Genomic DNA, 13978 nt, shown 5'->3' with positions numbered 1-13978 from the left:
TGGCCTGGTGCCCAGCTCCTGAGTTTCTCTGTGTGGCTGTTCTGTGGCCCCTCCCGGCACGGCCTGCCTTCACTTCCTTCAAGGTGACAGCGGCAGACCCGATCTTTTCTTCCAAGTTCCTCGGGGTAACTGCAGTGGTGGCAGCTGAGGGGCAGCTGAGGGCCACTTGTCCCCCGCCTCTGGAAGTTGAGGCAGCCAAGCAGCAGACTGCCTAGTGGTTACCGTGACAGTCGATCTTCTGTTCTCTCCAAACAGAGACCTGCTAGGATTCCAGAATTGGAGGTGGCCACACCATGAAGGTTCTCCTGCTGTGCGTGGGCCTGCTGCTGGCCTGGGAGAGTGGACAGGTCCAGGGACAGCGGCTGGTCTCCGACAATGAGCTCCAGGGCAAGTACCACTGTGGGGCCCGCTGTTCATGGTAGTGAACGCACAAGCAACAATGCAGGCGTATTTAAAAAGCATACGTAATGCAGTAATGAGCGGGGCTGTGGCTCAAACGGTGGAGTGCCTGCCGAGCAAGCACAAGGTGTCCTAAGTTTAAAACCCCAGTGCAGCCACAAACAAAACAAGTACCCAGGACTTGCTGGGGTGTGGCAGTATACGCCTGCAATCACAGCTACTGAGGAGGCAGAAATAGGAGGATCGTAGGCCTAGGCTGATCTGGGCAAAAGCCTAAGAATCTATCTGAACAATAAGCTAAAGCAAAAATAGATGGAGATAGAGAGAGTGCAAGATGTTCCCTAGGCCTGGGTGTGAGTACACCCCCCGTGCCCCAGCTGCAGGCCCCCGAGGCTGTCTCCAGCTCATCCTAGTGTTTGGCTTCATTGAGGTATAATTATCAGATACAAATGTCCTGTGCTAAGCAACCTGATGCTGTGGTACACACGCACGCACGCACGCATGCGCGGTGATAGTCACTATCAAGCTACTTAGTAGTTACCTGGACTTTTGTGGTGAACACTCCAGGTCTCTCAGCAATCTTCAGACGCAGAACATATGTCGTACAGCCTGGCTGTGCCCCAAAACCCCTCTGGGGTTCCATGCCTTTTGCCCTGCCCTCCTCCCTCTCTCCCCTTGGACTCAACAGTGGTGCTGGAAGTCGTAGATCACATGCACACCAGGGGCCGGGTATGGGGTAGGCACAGTGCGAGGGACCTGAGTGGCAGGGCCTCCTGGTGCCCCGGTGCTGGGCCGTGCCGGTCTCCGTGGTGAACAGAGCCGTGTAGTCATTGTCCCGCCCCAGTCACTGAGTGCTGTGCTCAGGGACCAAGTCCAGATGTTTCCACAAAGATTTGTATCCCAAATAACAAGAAGTTCTTCTGTTTCGAGTCTTAAAAGCTAACACACGTGGGTTTAGGTGTCTCTCCCTCCCCCCCCCCTTGGAAACTGTTCCCTGGTTCTTCGGGGCCACGTGGCAGTGGCGGGCATAGGGCACGGTCCCCTGGCCATGATGGGACATTGGGCTGTTCAGTGGGGTGGGGTTAGAAGGGCCCGGCCTTGACGTCCCCTGGCCTGAGCAGGCCTTTCTGACAGTGCAGCTGGCTCCAGGGTTACCTCCCAGCATCCTCTCTTCCTCTCCCCTCGCTCTGTCTCCGGCCTGCTGTTACAGAAATGTCCTCCCAAGGGAGTCAGTACATCACTAAGGAGATTCAAAACGCCGTCCAGGGCGTGAAAGAGATCAAGACTCTAATAGAGAAAACGAACGAAGAGCGCAAGTCCTTGCTGACCACCTTGGAGAAGGCAAAGAAAAAGAAGGAGGTGAGCGGAGCCCTGCCCTGGCTCTCCCTGCTGGAGGGGAAAAGAAAGGGTCCTGGTGGGCATCTTGCAAGGTTGCCATGGTGATCTGTGGTTTTCCCAGGGCAGCGTCAGCTGATGCTGGGGGCTGTAGGGAAGGGGTAGAGAGAAAAGCATTTGCTTTTGAAAGCCTGCGGGTGGGGGAGGGGCGGGGGGATCTTGGATCTGGTTCTGGTACAAGGCTGATCCTGGGCCTGATGCCTGGATCATTTCAATTGATTTTTCTAAATCCTGACCTTGTACAAGCTCCAAGATCAGCCCTGGAGTGCGGGCGCGGGGCGAGGCTGTGGTGGTGGTGGTGATGGAGGAGGGGTTAGCAGTGTTAACATCTGATCTACCCTTACTGTTCTTACACTTCTTTCACAAAGTCTCTGTTCAAAACTTAAAACTTATACTGTAAGTGTCCCTTGTAACCATGTGTTAATGGATACTAACCTACCCTCTGCACATGGTGTAGCCCCCTTAACCACAAACAATCTGCCCTGAGACCCCCAATGCCAGCCTGAAGCCATGCAGGGTACCAAGCCCTGTGCATGTTATGTTTATTCATATATATATATATTATGTCTCCGTGGTAAAGTTTAATTTGTAGCTTATTCACGCAAGAGAAACAGAACAACAACAAAACAGAACAACTATGCTGTAATAAAAATTGTGTGACTGCAGTCTTTTGTATTATAAGTTTATAATCTTTAAGTAGTTGTACAGAGGGGTTTCAATTCAGCCTGTCGCTGTGTGGTACAATACACCTCCATCGTGTCACCCCTTCCATCCTTCTCCCGCTCCTCTCCCAGCCCCCCCTGCCCCCTGGTTTTCCTAGTTCCATTTTCATATATGTATATTGAATTGCAGTCATATTTTGGGGTTGTGGCTGACCACAGCTGATAAGGGAGGAACTACTGTACCACAATTGGTTGAACGTGTCCTTGACTTTTGAGCATTTAGGTTGGTTCTGACATACACGCTCTCTCTCTCTCTATCTCTCTCTCTCTCTCACACACACACACACGTAAATCTATACTTACCATAAGTGAATACTGTGATGAACATCTTCGGGCCTTTATTTGGGAGGCCTTTGGGATAACCTGCGACAGTTACCGACCCGTCTGACATGAGCTTGAGTGTGAGTCTCCATGGTTGACGTGATGCTGACTCCTTTGCCCACCAGGGACCGCAGTTAGAACAGAGTCAGGAGATCTGGGAGCTGCTGGTCGGTTGGGGAGGCGCCTCCAACACTAGGTGCTGAGCGCAGGGAATGCAGGACATGGGAGAGGGAAATCCTTGGATAGACGATCCACAGTGTCCAGGGAAATCCTTGGATAGATGATCCGCAGCATCCAGAGAGAGGAGGGGTCTGGGCCAGTCCAACAGGTAGGGGAAGACGCAGGAAACAGCTGGAGGTAGGGGAACAAGAGGACGCTGACAGCCAGGTGTGGAGAGCGGTCCAGGAAGATGGATGAAGGAAGGCTGGGCTCACAGGGCTGACCGCGGAGGGCCTGCGACCGCTGGTGTGGACAGGCAGGGTGGGGTTGGGAAGAGGAAAGCCTATGGTCTGTGTGGCTCACCTGGTCTCTTGGCTTCCCGTAGGATGCCCTGGAAGACACGAGGGACTCTGAGAAGAAGCTGAAGGAATTGCCAGACGTGTGCAACGAGACCATGACGGCGCTGTGGGAGGAGTGCAAGCCCTGCCTGAAGCAGACCTGCATGAAGTTCTACGCCCGCGTCTGCAGAAGCGGCTCTGGCCTGGTGGGCAGGCAGGTGAGGGGGAGCCACGGCTTCGAGGCAGGGGAGAACCGCGTGCCTGCTTAGGTGAGAGGAATTTAGAATTGTTGGTGTGTTCATGTGGATTCTGACGGTGAGTCTGAGGGCAGTGGTTCATGCCTGTAATCTCCGCTAGGCAGGGAACACAGGTAGGAGAATGGCTGTTCAAGGGCAAAAGCGTGAGACCCTATCTGAAAAATAACCTGAGCTGGACCACTGGGTCCGCCCTCACCGCGTCTCTCGCCCGCGCCCTAGCTGGAGGAGTTCCTGAACCAGAGCTCGCCCTTCTACTTCTGGATGAACGGGGACCGCATCGACTCCCTGCTGGAGAACGACCGGCAGCAGAGCCACATCCTGGACGCCATGCAGGACAGCTTCACGCGGACGTCCCGGATCATGGATACCCTGTTCCAGGACCGCTTCTTCACCCACGAGCCCCAGGATACCCGCTACTTCTCGCCCTTTGGCCTCTTCCACCGGAGGCCTTACTACTTCTTCCCCAAGTCGCGCCTGGTCCGCAGCCTCAGGCCTCTGTCCCCGTACGGACACATGGACTTCCCAGATCTGTTCCAGCCCTTCTTCGACATGATCCACCAGGCCCAGCAAGCCATGGACGTCCCGTTCCACAGCCCGGCCTTCCAGTCCCCCAGCATGGACGGCACAGGAGGTCAGGGAGGGCTCTTCTCTTTCTTCCCAACAAGGGGTGGGAGCCTGTCAGATGCTGGGCTCAGTAGTTGTCATCGCTGTGTTGCCTAGCAACCCACAAGGGTGGTGCCCGCCCCATTGAAAGAAGAAGGGACCAAGGCAGAGTAGTAAAGGGAGAACCAGTACTGCAGGGCAGGGAGCGGTGTGGGGTTGTCATGTTGATGGTCATCCAAGCAATCGTGAGCTTCTTTCCCTTGGGTACTCTGGGGAATATGCTGTGGTTGCCGTAGCAATGAGTTATACCACAGCCTGTGTTGCACTTCAGGAAGGTATTCGTGGCTGGGACCTTGGGGTCTGGCTGGGGATGGGTGCTTAGTGCATAGACAGACAGACAAACAGATAGATGAATGAAGTGCAACAGGGATGTGAGTAGGCAGTACTTGAGTGCTTTTCTTTCTCAGCGCTTGCCCAACAAGGGTCCTGTACCACGTGGTTCTCCTGGCCCCAGGACTTGGCTTGAGATGTCCTGGAAATACCACCGCGTGGGGAGATTGCACTGTCAGCTCTTTTTTTTTTTTTTGGGTCCAGTCATGGGGCCTGAACTCTGGGCCTGAGCACTGTCCCTCAGCTCTTCAGCTCAAGGCTAGCGCTCTACCACTTGAGCCACAGCGCCACTTCCGGCTTTTTTCTTTTTGCTTATGTGGTGCTGAGGAATCGAACCCAGGGCCTCAGGCATGCAAGGCAAGTGCTCTACCACTGAGCCACCTTCCCAGCCCATGCACTGTCAGCTCTGTCAGGGGGAGCCCTGTAGTGTTACGTGGAGCTCGGTTAGTGTCAGGGGTACAGGAGCTGTAAGGGGGATGCCTGCCTGGGTTCCAGAGACTGAGCAGCCCCGCGGAGAGCAATGGGCCGGGGTTAGCACACAGCGTGGAGGAGGCCGTGATGCCAAAGCATAGCAGGTGCAGTGAGGGCCTGGGGCAGGAGAGGGAGGCAGGGAGGCATCACACGATGCCCAGGGCAAAGGCCCAGGCCGGTGGGTGAACGACCAAGGTCTGACGTTCCCTGACTCAGAGAACATCGGAGAGGACCACACAGCAGCATGGAGGGCGTGGAGACAGCCATGGGCCCACGAGTGGGACCCAGACATGGGTGGGCCCACTTGCCAATCACTGACGCTTCCCCCGCCCCTCTCTCCCGCAGAGGGCAGCGATGACCGGGCGGTGTGCAAGGAGATCCGCCGGAACTCCACGGGATGCCTCAAGATGAAGGACCAGTGCCAGAAGTGCCAGGAGATCTTGTCTGTGGGTGAGTCGGCGGGGCCGGCCGCCGGGGCGGGGCACCGGCAGCTCACAGCGCAGCCTCAACGCCGAGTTCTGCTGTGGGCAACTGAGCCTCAGCCCAGAGCAGATCCGTAACCTGTGGACCTGGCTTCACACGCAGGGGCCGAAGCTCAGGGAGGTCCCCGTAAAGCACTCACCCCAGGGCCAGTCCCAGGTGAAGCGCCTGTCCCGCACGGGCCCTGCCGCGGTTTGGACAGGGCACCCCCCTTTCCCCGGTGATCTTCTTCCCCAGCGCCAAGCGCAGGAGATGGGCAACATTTCACTTGCACATTCTGAGAGTTGAGGTGGAATGCATGTCAGCCGGGCACGCGTGGCTCATGCCAGGATCATAGGATCCTGGTTCAAACCTGTGATTCCTGCCAGACGAATCCACCCCCTCCCCCAAGACCTTTTTTTATGTTTTCGATGAAGGAAACAGCATCTTTATCCACCTTTGTCTTTATCCACGCTTTGTTTGTATCGGGGACCATAACCAACGGCTTGTGATGAAGCCAGGAGCTGGGTTCTGTCCTTCGAACTTCCCCGACACGTTCCACGTTTCTGCCTGCCGAGCGAGTGTATTGTATTTTTCTCTTCTCTGGGCAGATTGTTCCGCCAGCAGCCCCGCGCAGGCCCAGCTGCGGCAGGAGCTGAACGAGTCCCTGCAGATGGCGGAGAGGATGACCCAGGAGTACAACCGGCTACTCCAGTCCTACCAGACCAAGGTGCTCAACGCCTCCGCGCTCCTGGAGCAGCTGAACCAGCAGTTTAACTGGGTGTCCCGGCTGGCCAACCTCACGCAGGGGGAAGACCAGGCTTACCTCCGGGTTTCTACAGTAAGTTTTGTCACCGCCAGGGGTAGGATGCTGGGGACCCTGGTGGTGGGGAGGTGACTTGAGCATCTCAGGATGGAAATGGGGCCACTTAGAACTTTGGATGGGCATTGATCTCAGGGCAGGATAACGGGAAAACCGTCCAATCATAGCTGCCCTGATGGGCAAAGGGAGAGCCCCCATGGCTGGTGGGAGATTGGAGAACGGTGGTTGATGCGCCAGGGGCACTGCGCCTGGACTGCTTCTCTGCCCCGCACTGCGGAAAGGCTCATGAAGCCCGGCCTTGTTCTCTTGTCAGGGAGAGCAGCTTCTGTCAGTGCTGGAAGCGCCTCTGTGTCCCCTTTCTGTCTTGATTCCTTTCAAACGCAGACCGGCCAGCTGCTGTGGAAAGGAACTCTTCGGGGCCTGCTCTTCTCTCCGGGGCAGCTGCGTTTGCGGCAGGCACGGTCCCCCGGAGTGGGCCTCTGTGAATTCGGCCATCTCTGGATGATTAGCAACAAGCCACCCGTCAGCCATCCCCAGGCCGCGGGAGGACTTGGCATCCGGGGCCTAAATCATGGTGTGCGCAGTGCAGCCGGGACATGGCGGCTCTTCCCTCCCCTTTCTGTCCAGGTGACGACCCACACTTCCGACTCGGACGCCCCCTCCCGCGTGACGGAGGTGGTGGTGAAGCTCTTCGACTCTGATCCTATCACAGTGGTTCTCCCAGAAGAAGTCTCTGTGGACAACCCCAAATTTATGGACACAGTGGCAGAGAAAGCCCTGCAGGAATACCGCAGGAAGGACCGGTAAGCAGGCAGCCTTTTTGTGACTCTTGGTAAGCGGGTCACCTCTCTTGTGATTCTCTGGGGCGCGGGCAAAGGGCCGAGCCTACGGAGGAGCTAGGAAAGCACGGGGAATTTTATGGTTTCCTTTGGGGAATGTTCTTCCTAGGTGGATAAGAAGGGGGGTGCGCTGGTGCCTCGGTGACCCCTCCTTCTCTCCCCTGCCTCCCTCTTTTCCAGGGAGGAATGACATACAAGCGCTGCTCCTGCTGCTTTTCTACATGCAGGGGCCTCGGGGTGTGGCTCCCCAAGGTGAGCCCCGGGCCCCCCAGATAGAGCTCTGCATGTCCGCGTGGCCAGCCCCCAGCCCACCGGCCTCTCCTCCCTCTGGACTGCACTCTAACCGCCTGCGGCTGCGTGCTTCCCCATGCAACTAATTCAATAAAACTGCTGTCGTCAGAGTACTCCCGGCTCCTCTTCCCCGCGACTCCCCACCTCCCACACGCCTCCATTTTGGTAGGAGGAAGAAAAGGAGAGAAATAGAGTAAGAAATGTAGTGGCCAGGGGTCTGGGATTGTAGCTTACTAGGCCCTGGGTTTGAGCCCCCTGGTCTACACACACACACACACACACACACACACACACACACACACACAACAATAACAATAACAAAAAATTTTAAAGTAGTATCTGAGCTGGTGCAGGGGTAGAATATCATATGGTGGAGAATAAGGTTATACATGACAGAGTTGACTGAATTCAGCAATTTCTGTGTGTGGGTGTGGGTGTGTATGTGAGCGCACGTGTGTGCACACATGTGCCAGAACTGGGACTTGCATTCAGGGCTTGGAGTTCTTGCTTGGATTCTTTTTTCCCCCACAAGGTTCTACTACTTGAGCCACACCTTCACTTCCAGCCTTTTGCTGGTTAGTTGGAGAAGAGAGTCTTGTGAACTTTCCTGCCCAGGCTGGCCTCAAACCATAATCATCAGATTTCAGCCTCCCGAGTAGCTAGGATTATAGGCATGAGCCACCAGTGTCTGGCTGACCGCTTCTTGTTTGGGGCAGCAAGACCAGGTTATCAAAGCGAGCTCCTTGCTGTGAGAACTTGGCGGACTTGCTTGAGGGACGACGTTGGATATTAGGGCAAAGAGGGTGATCATAGGCACACGGGCCTTTTAACACACAGAAGCTAGTTTGCAAAAGATCAAGTGGATTTAGAACCCGGTGCGTGGGGCCCTCCACCCCCTAGCCCTCCCCACGATGTTTGTCTCTTTGTTGCTCCAAAGACAGGTTGTTCCCAATGGTGGCTGCTCATTCTGGAGAATACTGAGCTGCAGTACCCAATCTTGCCAGCAGGTGACACCGGTCAACCATGGTACAAATGTCATTTTAAAAAAAGCCTCAAACTGGTCATTTATTATAGATTTCTGTCCATTAAATATACTGCAAATCTTGTTACATCCCAGACCGGCAGCAACTGCTTTAGCAGCTCAAGATACTCTTAGTTACCTGCCTTGTCTTTTAAGGTATAAAATAGACCTGGGTCCTGTAAGCCACACATTTATAAGGTTTAGCTGAAGTCTTCTGGTGTTTTAGTATTGATTTCAAGGAAAAAGCAGAGTAAAATCAATCGACTGCTAATCATGCCCTAATTAGGGTTTTGAGGTCAGAAGGGATTTGTTTAAATAGACCTAATTGTAAAACTTACATATTGCATCAATGTCATAAAACATGTTTGAGGCCTTATTTGTTCTTTTCTGGTCTGGAGTTGCTAGATTCTGGCAGTCACTCTATCCAGGACTTGGGGTGCTCTTCATGTACCCATTTAAAGCTCACACCCGACAGTGCTAAAAGTCTGAGGCTCCCTGGAGCCTCCTTGCTCCACGCCCTTCCCCCCTGTGCCAGGGACCTGGGTTTCAGGGGCCGGGTGGGGCTGAGCCATTGTCTCCAACCTCAGATCCAGCCCGAGGCCTTGGCCCCAGCACAGCACCGCCTCCTCTGGGTTTGTATACAAATGCGTGTGGCCAATGTCCATCTTTCATGGTTTGGGATTTTCGGGAAATGACGGGGCCTCTCTTGACCTCTGAACGGCCCTTATGTGTCAGAAGCCAGGGGAGCAGACCAGCGGAAGGCAGCAGGCCCAGTCTGCCTGCTTCCCTGGCTCCCTCTTGGGTGCGTGGGTTCCTCCCAGTCTTCCCTGCCAAGGCACCGACACTCAGTGGTTTTTCTTCCATTCTCCAATGAGTGCCTGCCTTTGTCCTTCCCAAACAGCTCTGCCGTGCCCCGACCCCAAGGTCACAAGCCTTCTGTATGGTTCAAAGGTTACGAAGCCTACCCACCGCCAGCCCCTCCCACCCAGGTGGCCTGCTCCGCTGGGCCAGTTTCGAGGCGCCCGTGGGAGGTGTTCCAGGCACCCGTGGGAGCTGAGGCGGCTCTGTCTTGGGCGTGTAAATGTCCCGCGTCTTTACAGCTGGGGAGAAGCTGGTGGCCAGGTAGCCGCATCTCATAGGACCCGCGGAGCTCTCCTGGCCCCTCTTTTTTCTTGGAGGGGAGGGCACGCGGGGAGAAGCTGCCACCATGCGTGAGATCTGCCCGTTTCCTTTTGGCGGGCAACCTCTCACCCTAAATCCAACCTCGATGCTGTGCTGTGAGGTAGTTCCCCCTTGGCGGGGAGGCGTGGGAAGTTCTCCTTCTACTCCATTCCAGATTCTTGAGGCTGCAGGCAAGTACTGATCACTGTGGAGTGCAGCCCTAGGAGCAGCCCTGGCCTCAGCCCCCAGGCTGCCCCAGGCCTTCCTGTCAGAGATGAGGAGAGAGTTGGCCACCAGGGGGCAGCGCGGGCTAGGGACGCCGCCTCAGGTTCAGCCGATTGGAGGGCAGGGCGGGGTGGGCGGGGGGGGGGGGACTTGGAACAGGTGCTAGTCAGAAGAATCAAGAAAGCTCAGTAACAGGCCATCTGCAGGAGGTGAGTTTTTGGGTTCAGAACACAACACTTAAAGTCTAGAGGACTTTGCTGGGAGAATTTTCTAGATAGATGACCTTCAGGCAAAGTAAGATCCAGATCAAAGAACAGATTGTATTTATCAAAAGCCTAAACCCCAAAGGACACACAGGTTTCCTGGCAACCGGAACAGCTGTTTCTAGAACATTTGATTGCTTCTCTCTTCTGAACTTCTTTTACGCTAAACCTTGAGCTTTTGGGCTGAAGCCATTGTGTGTGGGCTCCCTTACTTCTTCTAGTCAAGTACTTGTGAGGCGCCAACTCCCTCCCTCCCCCCCAAAAAACCCATGGAGCAGTCCCAGTACCCTTCCCTGCCAAAGCAGAAATGTCACTCAGGATTTAGAAAATAAAACATTACTGGAGCTGGGAAGGTGGCTCAAGTGGTAGAGTGCTAGCCTTGGGCTGAAAAGCTGAGGGACAGTGCCCAGGCCCAGAGTTCAGGCCCCACGACCGGACCCCAAAAAAATAGAATAAAACATTACTTAACAATTTAAAACATAGTGACCTGGGGCTGGGAAGGTGGCTCAGTGTAGAGCGCTTGCCTAGCATGCAGGAAGCCCTGGGTTCCACTCCTCAGCACCACACAAACAGAAAAAGCCAGAAGTGGTGCTGTGGCTCAAGTGGTAGAGCGCTAGCCTTAGGAAAAAGAAGCTCAGGGACAGTGCCCAGGCCCTGAGTTCAAGTCTCAGAACTGGCACACACAATAAACCCCGAAACATAGTGTCCTAATGCAATAGGCTGCAGATTCATAGCGTATAAGAATTAAAATGTAAGCCATCTAAACTAGAGCAGTGAGGCCTGTTTGGTGGGGAAAACGGAAGACATTGCCTGCTATCTTGCAGGTGACACGAGATGAGAGTCTTCGTCTCTCTGAGATGTTTCCTCATGTGCAGAGGGGCGGGGCTGGTGGGGTGGCTGGACCTGAGGATTTCTGAGGCCTCAGGGGTTAGCTCCCTGGGCATTTCTTCTCCCTGGTTTCACCCCTGCAAAAACACAAGGACTGATGGGAAAGACCAAACAAAAGCAAAAGGATGGAGGGAATCGCTTCAGTGGGAGAGCAACAACACTTAGTAGTTCTCACAAAATGAAATGAAGGAGAGGAAGGAGGAGGAAGAGAGGGGAGGGGAGGAGAAGGAGGAAGAAGAGGAAGCAGAGAAAAGAGGAGGAGGAGGAAGAGAAGGAGGATGAGAAAGGGAGGGGTGAGGCTGATGGAGTATGGCAGGCTGAGCCCCAGGCTCTGGCAGGCGCAGGGCTGAGTGGTGCCATCCATGGTGTGGAAGGCCTTGTTGGCTCCCCACTCGCCCGGCCGCGGGCACCCTGGCGTCTTCCCCCTCAGGCTGTGGAGAACGCGGGGAGCGCTCCCTCACGGCTCCACCGCCTGCTTGCCCTGCAGGACCATGCCATTCCCCCAGCGGCGGCCAGGCCGCATCCCCAGCCGCGGAGCACAGGGCCCCACGTCCACACAGGGCTTAGCTTCTGCTTCCAGAATGCTCGTTATTGTTGACATTGATCCAGATGAGACCGGAGTCTGAGGCCCCAGGCCTAAACGAGGGGATCCCCATGGAGGTCTGACCACTCACCCCAACACCATGGCGGGGGGCAGAGGAGGGAGCAATGGCCACCCCCTGCACAGAATGGACAGGCTGTGTGGAGGGACAAAGGCAGACCGTCCGCCTGTTTCCAGGACAGACACGTGGGTTTTTGGATTAAATAGACAAAAAACGTGTGCAGGTGGCAAAAGGAATGGGTAATCATTCACAGTCCAGGCCGGAGCACGGTGCGGATCAGCTGAGTGGTTCTGGCGAAGCTCTCGCTTTGACCACTCGAGGGGAGCGATCTGGTCAGGAGTCACCGCTGCCTGGGAATAGAAGAATGTTTAGACCAATCCTGATGTTGGCAGTTGATTACAGGGGTCTGGGGCTCCGTCCAAGGCCTGCTGTTCCTTTCCTTGGGGTGTTTCATCCCTTGTGGCCGGATGCCGGATGCCGGCCCTCCAGGACTTCAGGGGGTGGCCTGGACTGCGGAGAGAATGCCGAGCGAAGACAGACGCGCTGCAGACGCCTTGACGTTCATCGAGCTTTCCTCCTGCTTCTAGTTCATTCGTGGGCCCAATAAACAGCGAGTACTTTTTAGCAAAAGCAGGTTTTGAACACAGGCAACAGGGCGGGCGTGAAGGGGGACTCACGCTGGTGGAAGGGCATTTCCTTAGTCAGCGATGCTGTGAGCATCTCTCATGCATCATCGCCATTTGGCTACCGTTAGACAAAGGTCTACTGAACTCACCGGCGCATTTGTTGATATTGAATGGTTTTATTGAGTTCTTATATTCTGCACAGCAGCCGCTTATGGCTACCTGATTGAAAGACCCATTTCTCAAAGGCAGGAGGATAGCTTGTTTCTTTTAACTCCTGCACAGGACTTGGCCCACAGGTGACCTTCACAGAACATTCCCGAAGGCCACAAAATATGAAACTAAGTGGGAAAAAGAAACATAAAGAACATTTTCTAGGCAAGCCTGAGACCTGTTTCCCCAGAAGCAGAACTCAAAGAGTCACCCTGGAGGGGAGAGGCGGGTGCTAGAGCCAGTGAGCACCCTCTTCATTCAGAGGAGCCCTGGGCCCAAGGGACAGGCAGAAAGAAGGTCAGGCTGTGGAGGCCAGAAGGTCCGGGGACCTGCCTGGGGGAGGCAGCCCTGCAGCCAGTGGGTGTGCACCCACGGGTGCCCAAGATCCCGCGGGACGGAAGAGAGCGGGGCCCCCATGGCCTCTATCTCCGCCCAGGCTCTGGCTAAGGAGTCCCGTTCCAAGGGAGGCCGAGCCAGAGCTCTGCGGGCCTCTGCAAGTTCACTTCCACGCCCGGCTGCTCCTCCTCGACAGATCAGGCTAGGGAGCTCCTTCTTCTTGGAAAGAGGTGCGATGGCTCTGGGTAGGAAAGTGGGGGACAGACCCCAGGAAGACATAGACAGGGTGAGGGTGGGGGTGACCTCCTGCTCCGGAGGACAGGGGGAAGTGAGGGGAAGTGGGGTCACTGGCTGGAGGGCTTCAAGCTTCAGGAGGCAGGTGGGGAGAGGTGCGGGCGGGGAGAGGAAGGGGGGGCCTGTTTTTTCTCCCCCCTCAGTAAAACACTTTCTCCAGGTAGGTATTCAGGAACATTCCCGTGGGGTCCAGCCTTTCACGGATGGCACAGAACTTGGGGAAGGCAGGGTACATTTTCTCAAAGTCCTTCCGGGTGCAGTTGTGGGCCTGTGGAAGCAAGCAGGGACAACGGGCCTCACTGTCAGAGGCACAGGTCTGGAGGCTGCCTCTCCATGCTCCCCTTCCTGGGAGCCTCTGTGACGCCGGCCTCCTCGAAGCACCGGGGCCCACGGTGTAGGGAGCCAAACAGAATGGGGGAGGAGAGGGCTGGGAAGCAGAGCAGGAAGGGGCCAGGCCACCCTGGGAGCCCAGTTTCAATGTGGCGGCTGTGTGATACACTTTGTGGGTGTCTGTGGTATCCTGCTCGCTGCTTCCTGTGAGAACCAGATAAAGCTACGGAGGGGACGTTTCTCATGGCAACCTCTGGGCTGGTAGAGCCGCAGCCCTGGCGAGGAGGCCGGGGTCTGGGACAGGAGGTGAGGCCCTGGCATTTCCTGCCAGTCAGCCTGGGCACTTAGAGGAACAGGGAGGACTGGCGCCCTCTGCTGGAGGCCACGGCACAACAGCTCCGGCCTCAAGTCCTACCTTGGCCCAGTGGGGCCTGCCTCCAAACTTCTTCATGATGGTCTCGTAGGCCAACCAGTAGTCCAGCCGAGGGACGTCCTTGCCGTAGGGCCTGCAGTGAGGAGAAACAGGTGGTGAGCCAGCCCGGCCCTCTCTTAGCA

The 13978-nt window shown here is 55.8% G+C and overlaps 2 protein-coding genes across 2 annotated transcripts in view; one reads left to right on the top strand and one right to left on the bottom strand.

Moving 5' to 3' along the window:
• The first annotated feature begins 235 nt into the window (after nucleotides 1–235).
• On the top strand, nucleotides 236–7580 carry Clu (clusterin). Its single transcript, XM_013024243.1, has 8 exons — nucleotides 236–387; nucleotides 1610–1758; nucleotides 3382–3552; nucleotides 3811–4222; nucleotides 5401–5505; nucleotides 6126–6355; nucleotides 6965–7140; nucleotides 7357–7580. Exons 1-8 carry the CDS (start codon nucleotides 294–296, stop codon nucleotides 7364–7366), a joined length of 1347 nt encoding a protein of 448 aa, XP_012879697.1. The 5' UTR covers nucleotides 236–293; the 3' UTR covers nucleotides 7367–7580.
• Nucleotides 7581–13232: 5652 nt separating this feature from the next.
• The window catches only part of LOC105991536 (L-gulonolactone oxidase), a 12515-nt gene continuing 11769 nt past the window's right edge, over nucleotides 13233–13978 (bottom strand). The window contains exons 10-11 of the mRNA XM_013024190.1: nucleotides 13839–13929; nucleotides 13233–13361 (exon numbers count right to left, since the gene is read on the bottom strand). Of these exons, the coding sequence (XP_012879644.1) occupies nucleotides 13233–13361; nucleotides 13839–13929 (220 nt within the window). The remainder of the gene's footprint in view (nucleotides 13362–13838; nucleotides 13930–13978) is intronic.

The sequence above is a fragment of the Dipodomys ordii genome, unplaced genomic scaffold, assembly GCF_000151885.1.
Source record: "Dipodomys ordii isolate 6190 unplaced genomic scaffold, Dord_2.0 Scaffold74, whole genome shotgun sequence".
NCBI classification, from domain to species: Eukaryota; Metazoa; Chordata; class Mammalia; order Rodentia; family Heteromyidae; genus Dipodomys; species Dipodomys ordii.
This window is presented reverse-complemented; position numbering and strand designations above follow the sequence as displayed.

Excerpts from the sequence above, each read along its gene's own strand:
- Clu (XM_013024243.1), top strand. The coding sequence starts at position 294 with ATGAAGGTTCTCCTGCTGTGCGTGGGCCTGCTGCTGGCCTGGGAGAGT. Across the intron at positions 388-1,609 it reads CTCCGACAATGAGCTCCAGG|AAATGTCCTCCCAAGGGAGT; the intron begins GCAAGTACCACT and ends CTGCTGTTACAG. Across the intron at positions 4,223-5,400 it reads CAGCATGGACGGCACAGGAG|AGGGCAGCGATGACCGGGCG; the intron begins GTCAGGGAGGGC and ends TCTCTCCCGCAG.